The 21,600-nt window shown below is 52.1% G+C and overlaps 3 protein-coding genes across 4 annotated transcripts in view; 2 read left to right on the top strand and 1 right to left on the bottom strand.

Annotated features, from left to right (window-relative positions):
• Window positions 1–308: 308 nt before the first annotated feature.
• Window positions 309–13,253, top strand: GBA2 (glucosylceramidase beta 2). Of its 2 annotated transcripts, none has more exons than XM_084898712.1 (17): window positions 309–807; window positions 4,048–4,139; window positions 4,416–4,531; window positions 7,330–7,548; window positions 8,097–8,336; window positions 8,569–8,671; window positions 8,809–8,962; window positions 9,053–9,178; window positions 9,375–9,547; window positions 9,781–9,885; window positions 10,086–10,193; window positions 10,290–10,441; window positions 10,557–10,663; window positions 10,812–10,954; window positions 11,036–11,151; window positions 11,239–11,430; window positions 11,722–13,253. In XM_084898712.1, exons 1-17 carry the CDS (start codon window positions 470–472, stop codon window positions 11,995–11,997), a joined length of 2,760 nt encoding a protein of 919 aa, XP_084754838.1. In that variant the 5' UTR covers window positions 309–469; the 3' UTR covers window positions 11,998–13,253. The 2 variants fall into 2 exon arrangements, with proteins under 2 accessions (XP_084754838.1, XP_084754839.1); XM_084898713.1 differs by having other exon boundaries at window positions 410–807; window positions 8,102–8,336.
• CREB3 (cAMP responsive element binding protein 3) lies at window positions 12,162–15,844 on the bottom strand. Its single transcript, XM_084898773.1, has 10 exons — window positions 15,732–15,844; window positions 15,507–15,644; window positions 15,261–15,408; window positions 15,119–15,186; window positions 14,919–15,008; window positions 14,092–14,198; window positions 13,913–13,981; window positions 12,946–13,021; window positions 12,768–12,852; window positions 12,162–12,688 (listed from the first exon to the last, which is right to left on the bottom strand). Exons 2-10 carry the CDS (start codon window positions 15,633–15,635, stop codon window positions 12,384–12,386), a joined length of 1,077 nt encoding a protein of 358 aa, XP_084754899.1. The 5' UTR covers window positions 15,636–15,644; window positions 15,732–15,844; the 3' UTR covers window positions 12,162–12,383.
• Window positions 15,845–15,998: 154 nt separating this feature from the next.
• Window positions 15,999–21,600, top strand: part of TLN1 (talin 1) — a 30,973-nt gene continuing 25,371 nt past the window's right edge. The window contains exon 1 of the mRNA XM_084898692.1: window positions 15,999–16,336. The gene's annotated coding sequence lies outside the window, so the exon portion shown is untranslated. The remainder of the gene's footprint in view (window positions 16,337–21,600) is intronic.

A 21,600-nucleotide genomic window follows, 5' to 3' on the forward strand; every position in this document is an offset into this window, starting at 1 on the left:
CGGCGGGACCCGGCGCCCACCCCGGGGGGACCTGGGGCCGCGGCCCGGGTTCGAGGCGGAGGCCGCCGCGCGCGCCCAGGCCGGTCCCGGGGGCGGCGCCTGGCGGGCGGCCCCTCCCCTTCCCGCTGGCCCAGTAGTCGCCCTTTGGCCGGGCTAGCTCATCATCGCGGCCCAATGACGACGAGGCCCGACCCTTCCCGCCCAGGCCCCGGAGAGACGACGACGGGGAGCCCGAGGCGGCGGCTTCACTGCCGTCGCCTCCGCCGCCGCAGCTGCAGCCACAGCCCCCGGGCTCCACGGAGGCACCTGCTCGCCTCAGTTTCTTCCCCCAGCGGCCGACCCTCCGGGACGGCACCGGCACCGGACCCCGATCGGCATCCGCTTCTGCATTTGGTTGGCGAGATACTTTGTATCCGAAGGCGCGGGACCTGGGGCCATCGAGGTCGTGGGGACCCAGGATCCAGGGAGCATGGGAACCGGAGTCCCCGCCTCGGAGCAGACCGGCTGTGCCAAAGGGGACCCACGGGTTTACTGCCCTAAAGACACAGGAGACTCTGAGGCCGTGCAGGTTACTACTGACTGCGAGAGCCCCGAGGACAGCCGATCCCAAAATGAGCTGGGCTACAGCAATCCGGAGGACCCTGGGCAGCTGATGGCTTCCTACGAGGGGCAAGCTGAGGGCTACCAGGTGCCTTCCTTTGGCTGGCGCATCTGCTTGGCTCACGAGTTTGCTGAGAAGAGGAAACCCTTTAATGCCAATGACATCTCCCTCAGCAACCTGATAAAGCATCTGGGCATGGGCTTGAGGTGAGTAGATCCCACTGCCTCGAGTCCCGGAGGCTTCACTTTGTTCCAGCACAAGACTGCCGGCAGGAGTGGGAAGGGGTGAGAAAGCAGGTCCGTGCCTTGTCCCAATCAAGTGGTCTTTATCCCCAACGTATTCTCAGCCTTGGGTTTGGAGAGTAAGACCAGGTCACATCTTGTTGCAACCCTTTCCTCCCAGTCACCTGCCTTTAAGTAGGAAAGAGCAGAAACATCTAGGCCTGCGGCCAGCCTTTCCCGTTAAGCTCCCTCTCAGACACTCCCTCTTCTCCAAAGGTTGGTCTTCGGAGTTAGCTCTGTGTTGTGGTCGGATAGGAAAGGATAGTGTGGCCGCTGAGGTGCTGACACAATGTTGTTTTATTTGGGAGGGGGTGCGTCTCAGAATCCCCTGAGCAGCTGGAGTCGTCTCAGTACCTCACTCAGGCATTCCAGTCCAGTACCCATCACGCTTTAGTTCCCAAGCTGCCTGCTCTCAGTCCTGAGAGGGTGATGAAGGGTGCTGTTCGCTCCGCTCTGATCAGAGAGGCACTGCCATAGTGTCCCCAGAGCTCTTAGGAATAGCCTTCCAGAGCCTGCCCTGGTGTCTCCCTTGCCCCTGCACTCCCTACCAAAGGACTGCAGACACCCGAAGAGCTCACTCTGGCTATAGAACTCCTCTAGATCCCTCCGTTCCCCAATGAATTAAAAAACTAGAGATGAGAGAATAAGACCTATTAACAGGAACAGGTGGATGTGAGGGCAAAGGCAGGTCATCCTGAGTCATTCTACAGTAAACATAGAGCCATGGAGGGAGTCTTGAGGGCTGTGAAATGCAGCCCTGATATGCTTCCCTACCCTGGCTGGGTTGCTCAATAGTTAGTTAGAGTGATGTCCCATTCACCGAAAGGTCGAGGGTTGAATTCCCAGTCAGGGCCCGTGCATGAGGCAACCGATGGATGTTTCTCTCACATCGATGTGTTGTTTTTTCTCTCCCTCTCCCTTCCTTTCTCCATCCCCTATTCCTTCCTCTTTCTCTAGAATCAATGAAAAAATATATCCTCGGGTGAGGATTTTAAAAAATAAATAAATGGATCCTTTCCTTTCCCATTCAGTGCTTTGGGGTTGGGTGGGAGTCCATTTACCTAAGCCCAGCCCTGGGCAGTGGGAAGGGTCTGGTGCCTCTCCTTTGCTAGTAACTCAGGGTGGCCAGCACCAGAGAACAGTCATCCCTAGCTCAACGTTTGGGGCAAAACAGAATGTAGACACCATGTTTTATTTGGGAGGGCGTGGGTCTCAGAGCCCAGGTGCTAAGAGAAGCACTTTGGGGTGCATGTGGTGGGGACATTGAGGTCAAGAACAGATGGTGGCTCAGTTGGTTGGAGCATTATCCTCTACACCAAAAGGTTGCAGGTTCAATTCCCGGTCAGGGCACATACTTAGTCGGGACACATACGGGAGGCAACCAATCAATGTTTCTCACATTGATGCTTCTCCCACTCTCTCTCTCTCTTTCTCTCTCTTTTAAGATGTTTCTCATCAACGTTTCTATCCCTTTATCTCTCCTTTCCCCTTTCTTTAAAATCAATAAAAACGTATCCTCAGGTGAGGATTTAAAAAAAGAGCAGGTAGGTATCCTACCCCTGTGTCCCTCCGTGTGAGCTGAATCAGAGGCCTGACGCCATGCTCAGGCCCCTGGACCTTGGCTTCCCGTGTCAGGATAGGGTGCAGGCCACTGACACAGGCTTTGGAATGGGATGAGGTCTTGCCCCGGGGAGAAAGCAGGGGTGAGACAAGGAAGATTTCTGAGTGATAATTCTTAAGTTGGGGCTGAAATTATGGAAGAGGCCAAATAGGTCAAGAATGGTCAACTGCCAAATTCAGGGAATGGGAGAAACCTAAGAGAAAGCTGAACTGAGGGTACTCTAATCAGGAGCGCCCGAAAGACAGAGTTCTCTAGGCCTCCGTGTGGTAAGAACTCAGTTTTGATTGCTCTCCCTTCCAGACCGAGTCCATTCATTCTAGTTCTATACTAGATACTCCTTTGTTCTGCTTATTCTCATATCGCATTTCTTCCTCATTGCCCTAATGCCCATGCACTCTCTTTCTCTTCACCAATCCTTTCTGGCCTCTCAGAGTCCAGTTTCCTCTAAGTTGTCAGGAAGGATCATCTGCCATCTTCTCATCCTTTGTCTTCCCTCCCTTTCCTCCTGCCCCCCAGAATGTAACTTCCCTATTCTTTAGGCTCGTTTCTCCTCCCCTTGCTCCTGTCTGTGTTCCTCTCTCTTATGCCCCACTGTTTGTACAATCATGTAAATTCAGCAAATATTTATTGACTGTTGACCATGTGCCCTGCCCTGTGCTTGAAGCAATGGGTAACAATCAACTAGTCTTTGTCACTGTCCCTTTCCCCAAGGAACTTCGAAGTATGTCAGACTCACGTGAGGAACTCTGAAATAACAAGACAGCAGCTGATTGGGAATTGAGATAGTGTATGTACAAGTAATGGTCATACCTGACACAGGCATTCGACTTTATGGCTTTCCTACCTAGCATGTCATTTGCTCATTCCATGAGGTGGGTAGTTTGGTAGGACAGGAGGTCTCCTCATTTGGTAGATGAGGAAACTGAGGCTCAGAGGGTTACTTACACAAGCGCCTGGTTGTAAGTGTTGCGCTTGAATAGTGACTATAAAATGGCTGGGTAGGAGTAGAATTGGGAGAGAGACTTGCAGGGCAGGGGTTGCAAGAAAGTAAGATTAGAAGACGGTCTAGGACAGATGTCATTGAATCCCAAACAGAACCAGTTGCCCATGGGACTCAGAGCTGTGACAAACCCAGGGAAATGTGGAGGTGTTTTTTTCTAAGACTTTACTGGGATATTACAAAAGAGCAAAACCACAAAGCTTACAGCTTAGAAATCATAACTGGCCCTTTCAACACCTCGGACAAAAGCTGCCGGGTAAGTAAAGCAGTGGCAGTAGAGTTAGAGGTGAGGAAAGAGCAGAAAGCTCCTGAGGAGACTAGAGAAAAGTAACAACGACAGTCCCACACTGTAAGCGGGGGACTGGGAAGATGAGGGCACCTTGTTCTGTAGAGAAGCTGAGAGGAGGAGGTTTGGGAGCAAAGGTGTTGGATCCCTAGAACATGTGATGGGAAATCACAGCTGCGTGTCCAGAGAGAGGTGGGTGGCTGCAGCCAGGAAGGCGCTGCCCACAGCCCTTCCGTTCACACTGCCTCTTGCTCTCAGGTACTTGCAGTGGTGGTACCGGAAGACTCAGGTGGAGAAGAAGAAACCTTTCATCGACCTCATCAACAGTGTACCCCTGAGACAGATCTATGGTGAGCCCCACCCCAGCTCTGCCCTGCTCAGAGAGGGCGCAGAGTGAGGCAGAGATGTTTCCACTTAGGCAAGCTTTACTGCCCCATATCTTAGAGGTTCCCCCCACCCCAGCTTTATTGATATAGTTGACATGTAACATTGTATAAGTTAAAGTATATGTGTTGATTTCATATTCCCATGGTTTTTAGAGGAACCCATCTTCATAGTCTAGAAGTGAGAAATGGCTTGTTTCCCTCTACCCATTACCCTAGTAATGGTCCTCATTCTCTTTCTAGGTTGTCCCTTGGGGGGCATCGGGGGAGGCACCATAACCCGAGGCTGGCGAGGCCAGTTCTGTCGTTGGCAGCTTAATCCTGGAATGTACCAGCACCGGACAGTCACTGCTGACCAAGTAAGAGCGAGGCGGTGGAGGAGAGGGCCAACACAGCACCTCCCCACACCAGGAAGGGCCCCCTGGCCAGTGTGGGATGTGGCAGGCAGATGTGTAAATGATTCAGTCCAGTAAGTCCTTTTAGGATGCTTTCTGTGTACCCAGCTGTGTACTATAGGGATGAGCCACTCACAGAGTACACGCTCCTTGAAAGAGTTGACAGCCCTGGCACATCTGTGCCCTCCATTTCTCTAATAAATGCCTCCTGCCTACGTGCTGTCCACTAGCTGAGCCAGTACTCAGCGACAGAGTACAGAGAATTCCCAGAGCACTTCACCTGGTTGAAAGAACACGTGGTAGGACCAGACGGGAAAACAAAACCAATGACTGCAAATGCATGAGGAAAACAGATGCATATAAAGCACCAGCTGCTCGCCCTGATTTGCCAGCCCTCAGCCAGAGGCCAGCTCCTCTGCTGGTGATCACTCTCTGGTCTCTCTGGCTGAGGGCCTGAGAAGCCCCTCATCTCCCAACACAGACTTCTAGCCTTCTTCCCTTTCTGAAGCTTTGCTTCTTTTCCCTCTGTTCTTCCTGGGCTGAGATTGCCAGAGGCATGTGATCTACTTTTCATCATCTCTCTCTAGTGACCTCTCATGTTGAGCTGTCCACCAAGTTCCTATTTCCTGTCTAAGGGATGCCTCCAGCTTCAGCTCATCTTCAAAGGAGAAATGACTAGCAGACGTTGAGTCCAATTAATGACAATGCCCTTCCTGGTTAGTTTTACCAACCCTGCCCAATGGTCCCAAGCTTCCTTTCTGGCTCATCACTCAGGTATCCCCAGGGGAATGCCTTCCAGAATCATGACTCTACAGTTAAAGTAATTATTGCATGCTTAACATGTGCTAGCATTTTTGTGTAATATTTAATACTTAAAGACAATCCTATAAGGTAAGTATATTATTATACCCGTTTATAAAAGAGGAAACTGAGATCTAAAGAAGTTTAGTAACGTGCCCAAGGTCATATGGGCTGGTAAAGGGAAGCACTGGGATTCAGTTCCCTCTGTGGTTCAGAGCCCATGGTCTTGCCCAGCCTTTGTCGTTCAGTGTTTGAACGTCAAACTTATGAACCTATGAACCAGGAGGTCATGGTTCAATTCCTGATCAGGACACATGCCCGGGTTGTGGATTTGATCCCCAGTGTGGGACGTGTAGAAGGTAGCCAATCGATTATTCTCTCTCATCATTGATGCTTTTGTCTCCCTCTCACTCCCTCTCCCTACCTCTCTGAAATCAATAAAAATATATGTTTTTAAAAAAAAAAAAAAAAAAAAAAAGAGTCATGGTCTTAACCATTATCTACTATTACAAAAAAAAAAAAAAAAAAAGATATTATATATATGCTTAACAATATCAGACATACTCTGAACCAAGGGAAGAGCTATCAACCCTTCATAGCCCTACCCTCCAGAAGCTTAAATCTTTTTTTTTTTTTTTCCAAGTTCTCACCTGAGGGCATATTTTTACTGTTTTTTTTAGAGAAAAGGGTACGGAGAAAGAAAAACATTGATTGGTTGTCTCCTATATGTGCCAACCAGAGATTGAACTGGTGACCTAGGTATGTGCCCTGTCTGAATTAAACCTGCAACCTTTTTGGTGTATGGGATGCTACTCTTACTAACCGAACCACCTGGCCAGGCAAAGCTTAAATTTAAATTTTTTAATTTATTTATTTATTTTTTATTGATTTCATAGAGGAAGGGAGAGGGAGAAAAAGAGATAGAAACATCAATAATGAGAGCGTACCGATCAGTTGCCTCCTGCACACCCCACACTGGGGATCAAGCCCGCAACCCGGGTTTGTGCCCTGACTAGGAATTGGACCATGACCTCCTGGTTCATAGGTTGATGCTTCACCACTGAGCCACACCGACCAGGCAAGCTTAAATTTTTACTAGGGGGGGTTTTATTAGGGGACTTTGAGAAAATAGACACTGTGAGGCCACATCAATGCCAAAGAGAGAGACACTGAGCACAAAGGGACACCGCTGCAGACTTTGCCCTTCTCTTCCTACTATTGCCAACTCTGCCTGGCAGATTGGGAGTCATAGCTGGAGAGGGGGACCTCCGGGAACTCGAGAGGGTCCCTGCCCTCAACCCATGGAGCCGTCAGAGTCAGAATGTCAATAAACACATTGTCACGTATTAGAGGCTGGGGGATACACAGGAGAATGACTCAACGATTGAAGAGATAGCATTTGGCCTCAGCCTAAAAGAATGGGGGTGTTTCACCAGATTTAGAGTGAGCATGGGCAAAGGCACGGAGGAAATGTAGTATGCTCGAGGCATAGAGTATTTGATATGACCAGAATATAGGTGCTTCAGCAGGTAATGAGTCTAATGAGCAGGGACAGACCAGATCAAGGTCATGAAATCCAGGTAGAAGAGTTTAGTCTGAAGGCCGTGGGGAGCCACTGGAACATAAACACGGACTAACACATCTTGATTTGTCTATAAGAAAGATCATGATACCAGGTGAGTAGGGCTAGAGGGTAAAAGCAGAGATGGTGAGGGCCTGGCTTAGGGCAAGAAGACCACGGTGGTGAGAAGGGAGAGGAAGTCTGGGAGATTGATGGAGAAGGAGGCCAGACTTGGTGGTGACTCACTGAGCCTGGGGAAAGGCCTAGGGGTGAGTGAGGCTGTGGGGCAATGGTAACCATTGCAGGCTCTGGAACCGGAGGAGCTACTTTGAAGGGAGGGAGACTAGTGTGAAGTGCCTGTGGATTACCAGGTTCTAGCCTATCTTCTTTCTTGGTTTAGTTCACAGTGTGCTTGCGTCGGGAAGGGCAGACTGTGTACCAGCAAGTCCTGTCCGTGGAGCGCCCAAGTGTCTTGCGCAGCTGGAACTGGGGCCTGTGTGGGTTCTTCGCATTCTACCATGCCCTGTATCCCCGAGCCTGGACTGTCTATCAGCTTCCTGGCCAGAATGTCACCCTCACCTGCCGCCAGATCACACCCATCTTGCCCCATGACTACCAGGTGAGATTCCACCTCTGTGTTTCCTCCATTGTCCTCCCTTCCCTGGGACCTGTCTCTGCTGGGAAGTCCATGACCTGTGAAAGAGGTTGGAGCATGAACATTATACTGGTTTCCAGGACCACTGCCCACCTGGTCTTCTGTCTCCTGGTAGATAGCCTGCCTGGGAATATGGGGAGATGCTAGTGGGAATCAAGAATATTTTGGTAGGCCCAGGCGATGTGGCTCAGTAAGTTCAGCATCACCCATGCAGCAGGAGTCCACTTGTTTGATTCCCAGTCAGGGCATATGCTCAGGTTGCAGGCTTGATCCCTAGTAGGGGGCATGCAGGAGGCAGCTGATTGATGTTTCTCTCCTATCAATGGTTCTCTCTCTCCCCCTCTCCTCTCCTTTCTCTGAAATTAAAAAAAAAAAAAATTTTTTTTAATTCTTTTATTGGGAGAATATATTGGGGGTATTTGAGTCAGGTCCTTGGTACGAGGCTTGGCCATGGGGAGTGGGCCCAGGAGGAGCCACACTCGGACCATCTGAGTCTGATCTCTTGCTCCCAGGACAGCAGTCTGCCTGTAGGAGTCTTTGTGTGGGACGTGGAAAACGGAGGCGATGAAGCCCTGGATGTGTCCATCATGTTCTCCATGCGGAATGGCCTGGGAGGTCGGGACGATGCCTCAGGGGGTTTGTGGAATGAGCCCTTCTGTCTGGAGCGTAACGGGGAGACCATCCGGGGGCTGCTGCTGCATCATCCAACCCTTCCAAATCCCTACACGATGGCTGTGGCTGCACGACTCACGGTATGGAGCAGCCTGTCCTGTACTATACCTTAACCCAAACCCCTACTCCCAGCCAGCCCGAGCCCACCCCATCCCACCATGCTCTCTTCATTCCTAAACGCCTGAGTCCCACTCACCACAGCCCATAAGCCTGTGGAACTTGGAGGAGGTGGGAATACACAACAAGAGCCAGAGCAGATTGGAAGCCAGCGCTCTTTAGAGCTTCCCTTCACAGCTTTTGGCCCTTTAACAGGCAGACACGACGGTAACCCACGTCACAGCTTTTGACCCTGACGGCACTGGGCAGCAGGTGTGGCAGGATCTACTTCAGGATGGACAGCTGGACTCCCCTGCTGGTGATGGGGGGTCTCACAGGGAGGTGGCGGGAAAGAGGCTGTCCCTGTCTTGAGAGCAGGTGGGAGGCCTGGTAACGAATTGGCCTTGCTCCCATCTTTGGGATCCTGGGGGATGAAGGCTTCTGTGCTTCTCTCAGGTCCAAGCACCCTCTCGCAGAAAGGGGAAGGCGTCGCTGGGGCTGTGTGTGTGACGAGTAAGCTGCCACCTCGAGGCCGGTGCTGCCTGGAGTTCTCGCTGGCCTGGGACATGCCCAGAATCACGTTTGGAGGTCAGGGCCAGGTCTACCACAGGTGAGGGGACAGAGAGAGTATAGGGATCCAAGGTGGTAGGGTCTGACCTGGAGCCCATGTTCTCATCCCTCCCCTTTCTTCTCACCCCAGGCGATACACAAGGTTCTTTGGCTCAGATGGTGATGCGGCACCCGCCCTCAGTCACTATGCACTGTACCAATACGCAGACTGGGAAGAGAGGATCTCAGCTTGGCAGAGCCCAGTATTGGATGACAGGTGTCAATGGGGCCCATCTCTCCCTCTTCTCCCAGGCACTCACACTCCAATTAGGACTCCTTAATTCACTCTCCACCCACCAAAGGCAGCAGAGTTGAGCTGGGCTTCACTTGGTGCCCCCACTCAACTGAACCCCCAAGTCCTTCCTCTCCTGGGAGGTCCACACTTACTAGACCACCCCCTCCTGACTCCACAGGTCCTTGCCTGCCTGGTACAAATCTGCACTCTTCAATGAACTATACTTCCTGGCTGATGGAGGCACAGTGTGGCTGGAAGTTCCTGAGGACTCCCTGCCGGAGGAGCTGGGAGGGAGCATGTGTCAGCTCCGCCCCCTCCTCACGGAGTACGGTCGATTTGGCTACCTTGAAGGTATGGGCTGCTGGTGGCCATAGTATGGCAGGCCGTATCTGTGAGGCCAGTTAGTGCCCTACCACCAGGCAGGACGGTAAGTGTTGCCTGCCCAGGTCACTGGTTGGGATGAGGGGTAACTGGCAGGTATAGAGTGTGACAGTGCCCCACCCCCAACTCCAGAGGGCAAGCTAAGTAGGGAGGGGAATACGAAGAGGAATTCTGGCAACAGTGTGTATCCCTCATTCCTCCAGGCCAGGAATATCGCATGTACAACACATACGATGTCCACTTCTACGCTTCCTTCGCCCTCATCATGCTATGGCCCAAACTTGAGCTCAGTCTGCAGTATGACATGGGTGAGGGTCTCTTTTGTGCCTCTTCTGCCCCCTTAGTTTTCCCCCGACCTTTGAACCTTTGTGGTCCCTCACATTATCTTTTCCCCCCCAAAATATACCTATACCCTGTTTACTGGTTTCCTTCTGGGGTCACACCCACAGCTCTACACCACCCCAAGACTGCCCATTCTCTCCCCCCACTTGTATGTTTGCTTCCCCAGCTCTGGCCACACTTGGGGAAGACCTAACATGTCGACGGTACCTGATGAGTGGGGTAATGGCGCCTGTGAAAAGGAGGAATGTCATCCCCCATGATATTGGGGACCCAGGTAAAAGCCCTTCCACCTCAGGGTCAGCTTCCCTCAACTTCTGCACCCTCTCCCTACCATCAACACAAGTTAACCAGGTTCCCTTCCCTCCTGCAGATGACGAGCCATGGCTCCGGGTCAATGCCTATGTGATCCATGACACTGCTGACTGGAAGGACCTGAATTTGAAGTTTGTGCTGCAGGTTTATCGGGACTATTACCTGACAGGGGACCAGGGCTTCCTGAGGGACATGTGGCCTGTGTGTCTGGTAAGGGATGCATGTACAGTGGCCAGTCCAGGAGCATGACTGGTGTTTGGGGACAGATAGCTGGCTGTTGTCTTTCCTTGGGATCTAGGTCTTCCCTATCTTGCTCCCTCTCTAGGCCGTGATGGAGTCTGAAATGAAGTTTGACAAGGACCAAGATGGACTCATTGAAAATGGAGGCTATGCAGACCAGACCTACGATGCTTGGGTCACCACAGGCCCCAGGTGGGGGGACAGGGATGTACAGAGGGCCTGAGATGGCCACTAAGCACCAAGGGATGTGGGCCCAAGGAAGGGTGACTCATTGCCTGTTATATGGCATGGGAATGGCTGGAGCTGCCAGTGTGACCCCTAAACCCGTTTTCCCCATCAGTGCTTACTGTGGAGGACTGTGGCTGGCAGCTGTGGCTGTGATGGTCCGGATGGCTGCTCTGTGTGGGACACAGGACATTCAAGATAAGTTTTCTTCCATCCTTAGCCGGGGCCAGCAAGCCTATGAGAGGCTGCTATGGAATGGTGAGTTGGAGTATTCCTAAGGAGTCTTAAGGCAGCTATGGAAATACAAAGAGACTTACTTTTGCCCTTCCTCCACTCCAGGCCGCTATTACAACTATGATTGCAGCTCTCAGCCTCAATCCTGTAGCATCATGTCTGACCAGTGTGCTGGCCAGTGGTTCCTGAGGGCTAGTGGCCTAGGAGAAGGAGAAACTGAGGTGAGAGGGACTAGGAGGAGGAACCAGTTGGGTTTTTCTGGGAAGAAGCAAGTTTAAGAGACCGTGTTTCTGCCTTTGCCCCTCTAGGTATTTCCTACCCAACACGTGGTTCGTGCTCTCCAGACTATCTTTGAGCTCAATGTCCAGGCCTTTGCAGGAGGGACCATGGGGGCTGTGAATGGGATGCAGCCCCAGGGTGTCCCCGATAGATCCAGTGTCCAGTCTGATGAAGTCTGGGTGGGCGTGGTCTACGGGCTGGCAGCCACCATGATCCAGGAGGTAACGCACTGCCTTCCCCATCTCTCCACCATCTGTCTCATGGCCCCGCACTTCCTTAGCCCTCAATTATCTGTACTGCCTAACCCATGCCATCTATTCACCTAGAAAGCCTCCCTCTTTTCCCTGGCATGCATTACTGCTCTTGCCTTCAGTCACCTGTCTATGGGTTAAATTTATCTCCCCCATTAGCTGGGAACTGCTTGAGGGCAGAGACCCCATTGCCTCCATCTGTCCAGTTCAAGAGACCATTCAGGGGGTGCCAACTAATGTGACTGCCATCTCTCCCTACAGGGCCTGACGCGGGAGGGCTTCCAGACAGCTGAAGGCTGCTACCGAACAGTGTGGGAGCGCCTGGGCTTGGGCTTCCAGACCCCAGAGGCATACTGCCAAAAGCGAGTGTTCCGCTCTCTGGCCTACATGCGGCCACTGAGCATCTGGGCCATGCAGCTGGCCCTGCAGCAGCAACATAAAAAGGCCTCCAGACCAAAAGCTGAACAGGGCACAGGACTAAGCAAAGAGTCTAAACTCGGACCAAAGGAAGTCATGGCAAACCCAAGTCCAGAGTGAACCCCTGAACTATGGGAGGGAGGCACTAACATAAATCCCACCTGGCATTTGCTCTTCCCTATCACCCCAGTCTTCTGCAACCCTGAGCCACTAGGACAATCATGCTTCCCTTCCCTTCTCCCCACCCAGCCACATCAGGAAAGGAGTTGAGGGTAACCCACGCATCAGAATCACTTATTTATTTCCTTATCCCATCCCCTCACTGCATGAAATGTTCAAGGTCAGTTGATTCCCCCAGGTCCATTCATGGGGTGACAGACATACATGGGTACAAATAAAGGACCCGGAAAGATGGTAAGTGTGGTGTGTTTGAGCCCTAAGGCATCCTGACAGGGCACAGAAGCTAAAACTAGCCTTCTCTTATTCCTTTTCAATTGGCCTCCCATCTAGCCTGAGTATCTGCCCTGCAAGATAACAGATACGGGGCTGTGGGCAGGGAGCCATCCCTCTTCTCTTGTGAGATTTGCATCCAGGGGAAGGATGGGACCCAGGCAGGCAAACTTTGAAAAGGGATCAGGGAGTGGCAATTTCAGAGGAGGCTCTGTGCCAGGAGCCTGAGGCATGTGGGAGGGCAGGCAGCAAGAGTTGCCAGGAGCCTGGAGCCCATAGTCTGAGCTATCCTTTGGTACCTCCGACTGCAGGGCCGACAGCTCCAGCTGATGAGGGAGGGCACGAAGCTGGCGGGATAATACTGAGAAGAAAAGACTCGTTAGAAGCAGGCCAGGCTTCTCCCACTAGTTCACCCATAAAACTATCCTCAAGCCCCTCACCTCCATGCTCAGCTGGCAGGCTCCCCCTGGTGCCAGAGGAGTACATAGCAGGTGCAAGGGCGAGACAGAAGAAGAACAGTAGGACCTGGAACACGAGAAAAGGAAATGATGAAGAGCTCCGGATTGCACCCATCCCTGCACCGGGAAGCAGGATCTGTCCTTCCATCACCATCCTTACCAGGACACAGGTGCTGCTGCTGTTTGATATCTGAGTCACCACGGCCTGCAGTCTCCTCAGCTGGTCCAGGAGGGACCTAGAAGATGGGACAGTTAGCAGCCCTAGCCTGGCACCCCGAGATACAATGAAGCCTTTCTGTGAAGGCCACCCCTCCACCTGTGCACTAGATCCTCTAAAAATTTAATAACATGTACACCTGTATACATGAGAGAGACCTAGAAACAGTAATTCTCTTTAAGTCCTATTTTTGCAAATGACTTCCTCCTCTCTGTGGACAAAGTTCTTCATTAAAACAAATACACACCTCTGCCCTGCCCTGCCCTGACTTAAACTCCTTTGCAAACAGTCAGTGGTTCTACACTGCCTAATTAGCTACACACATAACCCTCACCAGGCAGTCTAGGTTCTCTATGTTCTGGCTCAACTCACCTATGTTAGAGTTCCAGCCAAACTGAACTATGCTGTGTTCTCTCCCTAAAATGCTCCTTCCCATCTATACTCCTCACCCCAACTCCCAGAATCCTATCTATTATTAAATGTCATCTGCCCCATGAGGTCTTTCTCTTTTTTAAAAATATATTTTTAATGATTTCAGAGAGGGAGAGAGAAACATCCGTGATGGGAGAGAATCACTGATTGGCTGCCTCCTGCATGCCCCACACTGGGGATCAAACCCACAACCTGTGTATGTACCCTGAGCAGGATTCGAACTGTGACCTGGTTCATTGGTCGACACTCAACCACTGAACCACTCCAGCAGGGTCCTCTTGTCTTTCTTGATACTTAACTTATCCTTTGTTATGTGTGATTTTATTCCCCATTACTGTGAGCTTCTTAGAATCAGAAACCAAATAAGGACAAAGAATCAGACCTTGCATGTGGGAGCTGCCCGGTTGGAAATCAAGTGTGGAGCAGGGAAAAAGTGAGACAGCGGGAAAAGGGAGGGATGTCACAGAGAGGTGCTTACAGGTTCTGTTCCTCCAGGAGCTGTACTTTGTTCTGTAGCTCCAGGTTCTGGGCTGTGTATTTCAAGACCCTGAGGGAATAACAGGGATGTGGGGATATGGCCTGTATCCTCTCTTCCAAAGACCTCCCACTTCCAACTACTCCTGTTCCCCCAGCCCCAGAGTCCCGCTCCCGTTATACCTGCTCTCTAAACCTCCCACATACACCTTCTTCTTCCTGCGGCTCTCCTGAGCAGACTTCTTATTTCGGATCTTCCTCCGCACTCGTTTCAGGACTTGTTCCTCCATCTGAGAGAATACAAGGAAAGTGGTCTCAGATCCAAGAGTTGGAAAGTTCAATCATCTTCCCAATGCAGGAATCCCTTCTACAGCTTCCCTTACCAATAGGCACTTCAGTTCTGGCCCCCAAGGACCAGCTGTTAACACCCTCACAGGCCAGACCATTTTTAACAATTTTATTGATTAAAAATCTTCCTATCCTGAGCCAACACCTGCCTTCCATCTATTACACTTACCTAATATCTAATCTCTGGGGCCATACAGAAAAAATTAATGATCCTTAGCTATTTTAAGGCACTCAACATTTCCTCAGTTAATCTGGACAAGAATTTAACTCATTTATCTCCTCAGAATAGACCACATCCTTTTAATATCTGGACACTAAGATGTGGTGTGGCCAGTATAATGAAGAACAAGATAGGAACCGGTATTCCTCTGTTGATATAGCCTCCAAACCCCATTCAACTTCTTAGTAGCCATAATATTACTAACGCACTAACACTTTTGAAATCTTTCTTAAAGAGAACACGGAAATTGGTGTAAGCTCCACAAAACCAGAATCTGCCCCTGCATCTAGCATATTAACTACATTCCCCAGTTTCCTATTAACAGCAAATTTGCTAAGTTTCTCACGTCAGTCCTTTTTCAAGTTACTGATAAAATTAACAACTGGCCTACTTGGGACTCACAACCCCTCTCCAGCCTTTACTGAACCAATGGAAGTCCTACCTTAGTGAGAGGCAGTGTTTCAGGCAGAGTAAGCCCCTCCTGCTCCAACAGCCTCTTTTCCTCATCTGTCAGCATCAGCCCAACAATCTCCTGGGGTTAGGAAAGGTGGGCAGCAGAGTTGCAAGGGGATGTCAGAGAGGAATGAGGAATCCGGCCCCACCTCTGTAATGTGGGAATAATCCTCCTGTAAATCAAAGTACCTGCTCTGCCGGGTCCTCCACGTGCAGTGGCGTCATCTGGATCTCCTCTTTTCCACAGCTCCCACTGGCTGCAAAAAGGAAAGTGAATAGCCAGGCCCACGAATCCTCTCCTTCCCCCCAAACCTTACTATTTCATGCTCACCTAGATCTATGGAAACATGTTCTTGTGAGAGAGAGTAGGTGTGGTCGTGGTGGACAAGGCAGGGATTAGAGTCGCCAAAAATATTCAACGAGTCTGAGGGACTCGGCAGGGAGTTCAGGAAATCCTCTACGTCCCAATCGCTCAGTGTCTGTATAGGGTTCAAATGAACAGTTCTTGACCTATATCACCACCCTTGCCCCAAGAACACCCCGGCCCGCGCCAACCGGACTCAGAGCCCCCACCCACCTCAGAAAGCGGCAACTCCCAGTCCAGTGGAGCCTCCGAGACCTCCTCGGGCGCCGCCCCCAAATCTCCGCTTTCCTCTAGCAGGAAGCCCAGCAGGTCCTGTTCACCAGGGTCCAACGCCAGCTCCATAGGGGAAATCTACCGGGGGAAGGCGGGGGAAGGACATAACACAGGAGTTCCCCCCTCCACCTGGCCCCAACCCCGAATCCCATCCACAATACCCACCGGCTGTCAGACGGCCCCACCTATCCGCTGCTCCCTCCTCAGCCGGCTTTCCGCCGCCTCCCAGTCTCGGTTTTCCACAGCTTCCAACACAGCGGAAGTGACGCGAGGGCCCCCGAGGCATTCTGGGACTTGAAGTTCCCGGGAACGCGGAAGTGGGCTACGTGCGGCGCCACGTCCCGGGAGCTATGCAAATCGAGGGGGACGTCCCCGCCGCGGCCGCACACCCCGAGGGCGGGCATTCTGGGCACCTGGCTCCGCCTTCGCCCCAGGCTAAGGAAACGGAGGATCAGAGGCTAAAGGGGAACTGGAGCGCAGCTGGAGCGCGTTTTTCCTCCGGGGCTGCGCCGCGCCCTTGCTTCCTGCTGGCAGAGGTGGCCGCTTGTCCGTGGGATCCCGAGCATCGAGAGCCGGAGCCAGAGCAGCTTCCTGCAGCTCCCGCAACCATAGAGCGCGGGCCCAGGGCGCCGCCCACGGGTGGGGGACGTTCCGGGGACGGAAGTGGCCTAAGAGAGAGCCGAAGGGAGGGCGAGGCCGGATCCCGAGAGTCCCCGGGAGAACGAGCCGGCTAGCGGGCCGGCGGGCGGGGCGTAAGCCAGGCAGCGCAGGTACGTCCGACCGGGCCGAGCGGGAGCTGTTGGGTGGGGCCGCGAGGCCGGGCCCGGGAGGCGGGCGGGCGGGGCCCCTGACTCTCCTGCGCCTCCTGTTTCGGGGCTGGGAGAGGTCAGCGTCCAGTCTATTTCGGTTTGGGCTCGGAATTTAAAGTTAGACCCTTGTGCGGGAGCCAGGTCCTCCTGGGAGCGGTCCTCTGACTCAGATAAGTTTGGGGAGGGTGGGGAGTGGGGTGACAGTGAGGTGCGGGGCGGCGAGCGGCGTTGAGGTTTGCTGATAGGCGAGTAGGGGTGGGTAGGAGAGCTTTGGGTGAACCTGGGAGTAGGTGGCATTGCGTTTAGGAATCAAGGTGACTTCATAAGTGATAAAGCCCGAGATAAAAAATGTGAGAGTTACTAGTGTGTCAGGTCGGTTTGATGGACGTAAAGTTTGGATGTAAGGTCATTTTGTTTTCTAGGATGGCCAGCGTAAGTCAGCGTTCAGAGTCAACAACAGGAATTGGTTAGAAATTCCGTTTTGGGGGATTAGAGAACCATAGCATAATCAGTTTTAGGACTAAATAGTGGAGGGACGGGTCAGGAAAGGGATGAATGTCAAAGCCGGTTTGGGGAAACAGGAAACAAATGAGGGTCAAGGTTACCGTTGGGAATTAGGGTCAGTCCTAGGGGTTGTGGTTGAAGTCAGGGTAGATGAGCCGAGGGAAGTAAAATTTAAGGAATTGACAGTTCCTTAAATTTCCAAATTTCCAGACAGTTCCAAATCTGAGCTTTCCCATCATCTCATAGCACTCGCCCACCATTTGCACTCACTCATTCATCTGCATGCTTCTTAGTCATCTGCCGAATACCCTACGCCCAGCCCAACAGAACTGGCAAGTAACCCTGGTCCACGCTGTGTGCTGTCCCCTGATTCTAAGCCTCCTTAATTTCTTGGTCTAAGTTGTAGATCCCCTTCCCCCACTCCCCAAACAGAAAAGAGGAAATGAGACCCAAAGAGGAAACTGGGTCTTGCAGATCCCACGCCCAGCCAGGCCACTGACCACACCCCCAAGTCACTCCCAGCATGACCCTGTCACTGACCATAGCACTGTCCCTTCCTCAGCCTGACCCCATCCCATCCCCCCTCCTCCACTCCAGCTTTACTTAGACACCACCCGTGTCCCTTCCTTCACTCTTCCTCCCTCCCAGCCTAATTTAGCCGCTGACCACAGCCCCATCTCTGCTCAGCCTTCTGGAGCCCGACCTAGCCTCTGACCTCACTTCATCACTCCCGGGTTTAGCCACTGTCCACACAATTATTCTTCCCCTTAGCCCAGCCTGATCCGGTGACTGATTATCCTACTGCCATCTTCCCAGACTCCCTCTATGCCTTGTCTGTCCCATTTCCAGCCTGATACACTCACTAACCCCATCCCTTTTTTTTCTCTTTTTTTAATTTTAAGAGGAGGTATGCACATGCTTTTGATGTGTTGGTTTTTTTTATATTGCAGTTGGCATATATTAATTTCAGGTGTGCAACAGGGTGTTTAGGCATTTGTATACCTTACAAAGTGATCACACCAGTAAGTCTAGTACCCATCTGGCACAGTGCACTAAACCTTCTGTCCCTACCTAGTACTAACCACATCCCCGTCCCCTTCCACCAGCCCCCCACCCCCCGCAGCCTAACCACATCCCCTAACCACAGCCTCATCTTCACATTCCCAACTCAGCCTGATCCTTTCTTTCCCCCTTCCCAGTTTCTCACCTAAACTCAAGCTGCCCCAGCTTCTGAGTGGCTGTTAATGACAAGAAGCCAGGCCCTTTGGGTCCTTGGAAACCCAGCCTGACTTTGGGTTCTGGCCCCTGATGGCTGACAGAACATACTGTCATATCAGATCCTGTCTGTTCTACCTCTTAAACTTTCTAATGAGTGACATCCTTCTCTCCCCTATTCTGTCTCTGGCTTCATTACCTCTCCCTTGTGCAAATGCAGTGTCTCGTTTCTCATCTCCAAGGTAACTGCCCAGAGGTATTTTTCTAAAGTCCAGTTCTGATATTTCCCTTCTCTCCTCACAGCCTCCCTTAGCCACCTTCCACCCTCCAGTAGGTCACGTCCCTCATACTTCTCTCTAGTCCTCCCTGCTGCCCTCCAGTAGGTCACATCCCTCATACTTCTCTCTAGTCCTGCCTGGCCTTTTCATCTAACCCTGACTTCCCCGTCACTGCTCCCTTGCAGGTACCCTGTGCTTCAGCCAGCCTGTCTACTCACTTCCCCGAATGCTCCTACGTGATTTCCTGCTTCTTCACCTTTGCTTATGCTATTCTCTCTGCCTGGAATGCTGCCCCTGACTCATCGGCGGCGGCTGGGATAGTGGAGAGCTTGGGCTTTGGAGGCAGAGAGACCCGGGTTCGGATCGTGGCTTCACAGCTTAGGTGTGTGACTTTGGACAAGTACCTTGAACAAGCGTTGCACGTCTTCGAACCTCAGTTTCATCATCTGTAAGAATGGAAACAATGACACCTACCTTGCAGGGTTGTTGTAAGGATTGAATGAAATGTGCACAAAGCAATGGACATATAGTAAATAAAAAGATAGATCACTGATATTTTTATATTACTTTTTTTTTTTTTTAATCCTAACTGCTAAGGACATTTCTCATGGAGACTCCTTCCCTAACCTACAGGCATCCTCCCCTGAGCACACACCTCTCAGCTTTTACCACATCCTGCCCTCTAATGACAATTCTGTGCTTAACGTATCCACTGATCTGACTGGGAGCCCCAGGAGAGCAAAAACTGGGAGGGCTTACCCTTGGCTCCCAGGGTCTCCCCTGCAGCGGGACTTCAGAAATGCTGGGTGAATGGAGGGAGGATATCTACGCAGGGGGAGAAGAGATGTGGGTGACAGTTGTGCTTGCCGATAGAGGTGTTCTTGTGGGGAAGCTGTGTGTGTGTGTGTGTGTGTGTGTGTGTGTGTGTGTGTGTGTGTCTCGCGGGGGAGAGGGGTGTGAGGTCTTTATGGGAAGATAATGTGGTTGTGATGGGATCTGTGGAGGGGCTGTGTGTCTGAGATAATGTGTATCTGGAGACGGTGTAAGTCTCTTGGTGGGAAAGAGCTCTGCGCACAGGCTCTTTGAGGGTGTGTTTGCGGAGAAGGAATGCGCATGGGTCAGGGTAAAGGTGAGGAGAGGCTGTGTTGGGAGAGGTCAGGTCCAGACCTTTAGCTGCCCGGTCCAGTCCAGCCCTAAGTGAGCCTCCGGCAACTTGAGGCCGGATATGTCAGTCTCACCCACAGCCCTCCCCGCTCCCCCCTCCTCGCGGTTGCGGACTCAGAAGCCAAATTTGGTAACAGACTGAGTGTTACTCCCCCAGCCCTCTTCCATTCTGACTCTGTCTTCAGCGTGCTCTCTCCCCTTTGTCCCTCTCTGTAACTCCCTCCCTATCTCTCTGCATGTCTGTTTGTGGGTATCTGCTCCGACTCTGTTCTCCATGTGCCCCGAATTCCTTATCCCGAGTATACTTACATTCCATTCCTTGCTGGGATTTGACCTCCTGTCCTCCATTCCACCACCCCCCTCCCCGCCACTCCAATTGCCCAACTCCTCTGGAATGTGTCTCAGGAATGTCTTGAGGGAGGAGGAGTTCCCTGGGAGGGGGCCATGAAGAGGAGGGGGTGTTGTTGCTCTTCCTCCGTAAAACATGGAAAGGGTAGGAAAGTTCTGGGGCCGAGCAGGAGCGAGGTATGCTCCCCGGAGCCTTGTTCTGTGCCCTCCTCACCCTCAGTTCACCCTCCGTGCCCTTTCCGCCCCTCCCTCTCGTAACTCTGTGGATGTCCACGCAGGACCGGCCTGAGGGTAGGGGTAGGCATGACTCAACTCCCTTATCGGGGTCTCACCAGAGGTTTCCGTGCTTGAGGAAGAAGGGGGTGCCCGTATGTCCGGAGGAAATGGGAGGGGGGGCTGTGTTGCAATTTCAGCTTTGGGTGGAGGGTCCTTTCAGTCTTGCCCTCTGCTCCTCTGACTCCTCCACCAGCTTCGCTCCGATCCTCCAGAGACCCCACATCCAGGTCTGTCCGCCTACCGGGAGACGTGTCCGAGGAATGGGGAGGTGGGCAGAGAGCGGGAACTGGGGGGACTGGGAGGGTGCGCTCTTGTTTGGGAGTAAAGAGAGAGCGAGCCGTGGCTTCCTCTCTTCTGAGACTCTGGGCTGTTGAGGATGTCAGAATGGTCCATTAGACCCTAACCCAGGCCCTTCCTTGTCTCCTGTTTCTACCTAAACTTTTCAGTCCCCTATATCCCATCCTTTCTACCTTCTTCACCCCAAAAAATATACCCCTTCCCAACTTCCCTGGTACTCAGCTGTCTTCTGTATCCCAACACCTAATTCTGCTTCCAGCTTTGCCCCTAATCCTGCTATCTATCCCACTGGGGCTAGCAGTTTACCAGGAGGGGACCGGGTAGCCTGCATGTGCTCGCTCAATTAAGAAGCCAATCCCCTTACGGGGCTGGGTCACATCATCAGCTGCCGGGCAGACTTGTCTTTCTGTGCACTGGGCGCCACCTGCCGCCTTGAGTGGCTCCTCCAACCCACTAAGAATTGGTGCCAGGAGGGCGGTGGCAGGCAGGTTGGGACTAGAATCCTGAGAAGCACTGGAAATACCACCGGGGAGGGAGCGGAGACAGAGGGAGAGTCTGAGGAGGACTTGCTGAAGAGGTGAGTGTAGGAGGGGTTTGAGGATGTGTTGACTTAGAAGGAGCAGAGACTGGATTAGACAAACTGGGCTCTTTCTCTGACCTGCCTTGAAGCTGCCCCTCTTTCCCCCCTTCTTCCACAGGGTCTGATTCTTTCTGCAAAACTGAAGAGTTGATTAGATAATTTCTGAGATCCCTTTGGATTAGAGGGTCGGTATTCTAGCTTGATTGCCAGGGAAGCCAAATATGGGCAATGCTCCTTGAACATCTCACATTAGAGGAAAGCTGGGACCGGAGTGCGTCTAGGTGGCTTGAACGGCCAGTGTTTGGTCTTCCTGCCAGACTAGCCAGAGCCAGTGCCTGCAGGCTTCACATTGTAGAGAAGGAAGCTGACGCTGTGAGAGAGAAGGTCACCTGATGAGTCAGGGCAGAGCTCTGAAAATCCCAGACAGGGAAAAGCCAGCAGGCAGGATTCCATGTGAGACAGACAGAAAAAGACTGAACCAGGGAAACGATGAAGACAAGGCAGAGCCGGGCTGGGAAAGGAGCAGAGAGAGCTGAGGAGCAAGAGAGAGACACTTAGAAGAA

The sequence above is a fragment of the Pipistrellus hanaki genome (genome assembly GCF_964339955.1).
Source record: "Pipistrellus hanaki genome assembly, chromosome: 11".
In the NCBI taxonomy this organism is placed as follows: domain Eukaryota; kingdom Metazoa; phylum Chordata; class Mammalia; order Chiroptera; family Vespertilionidae; genus Pipistrellus; species Pipistrellus hanaki.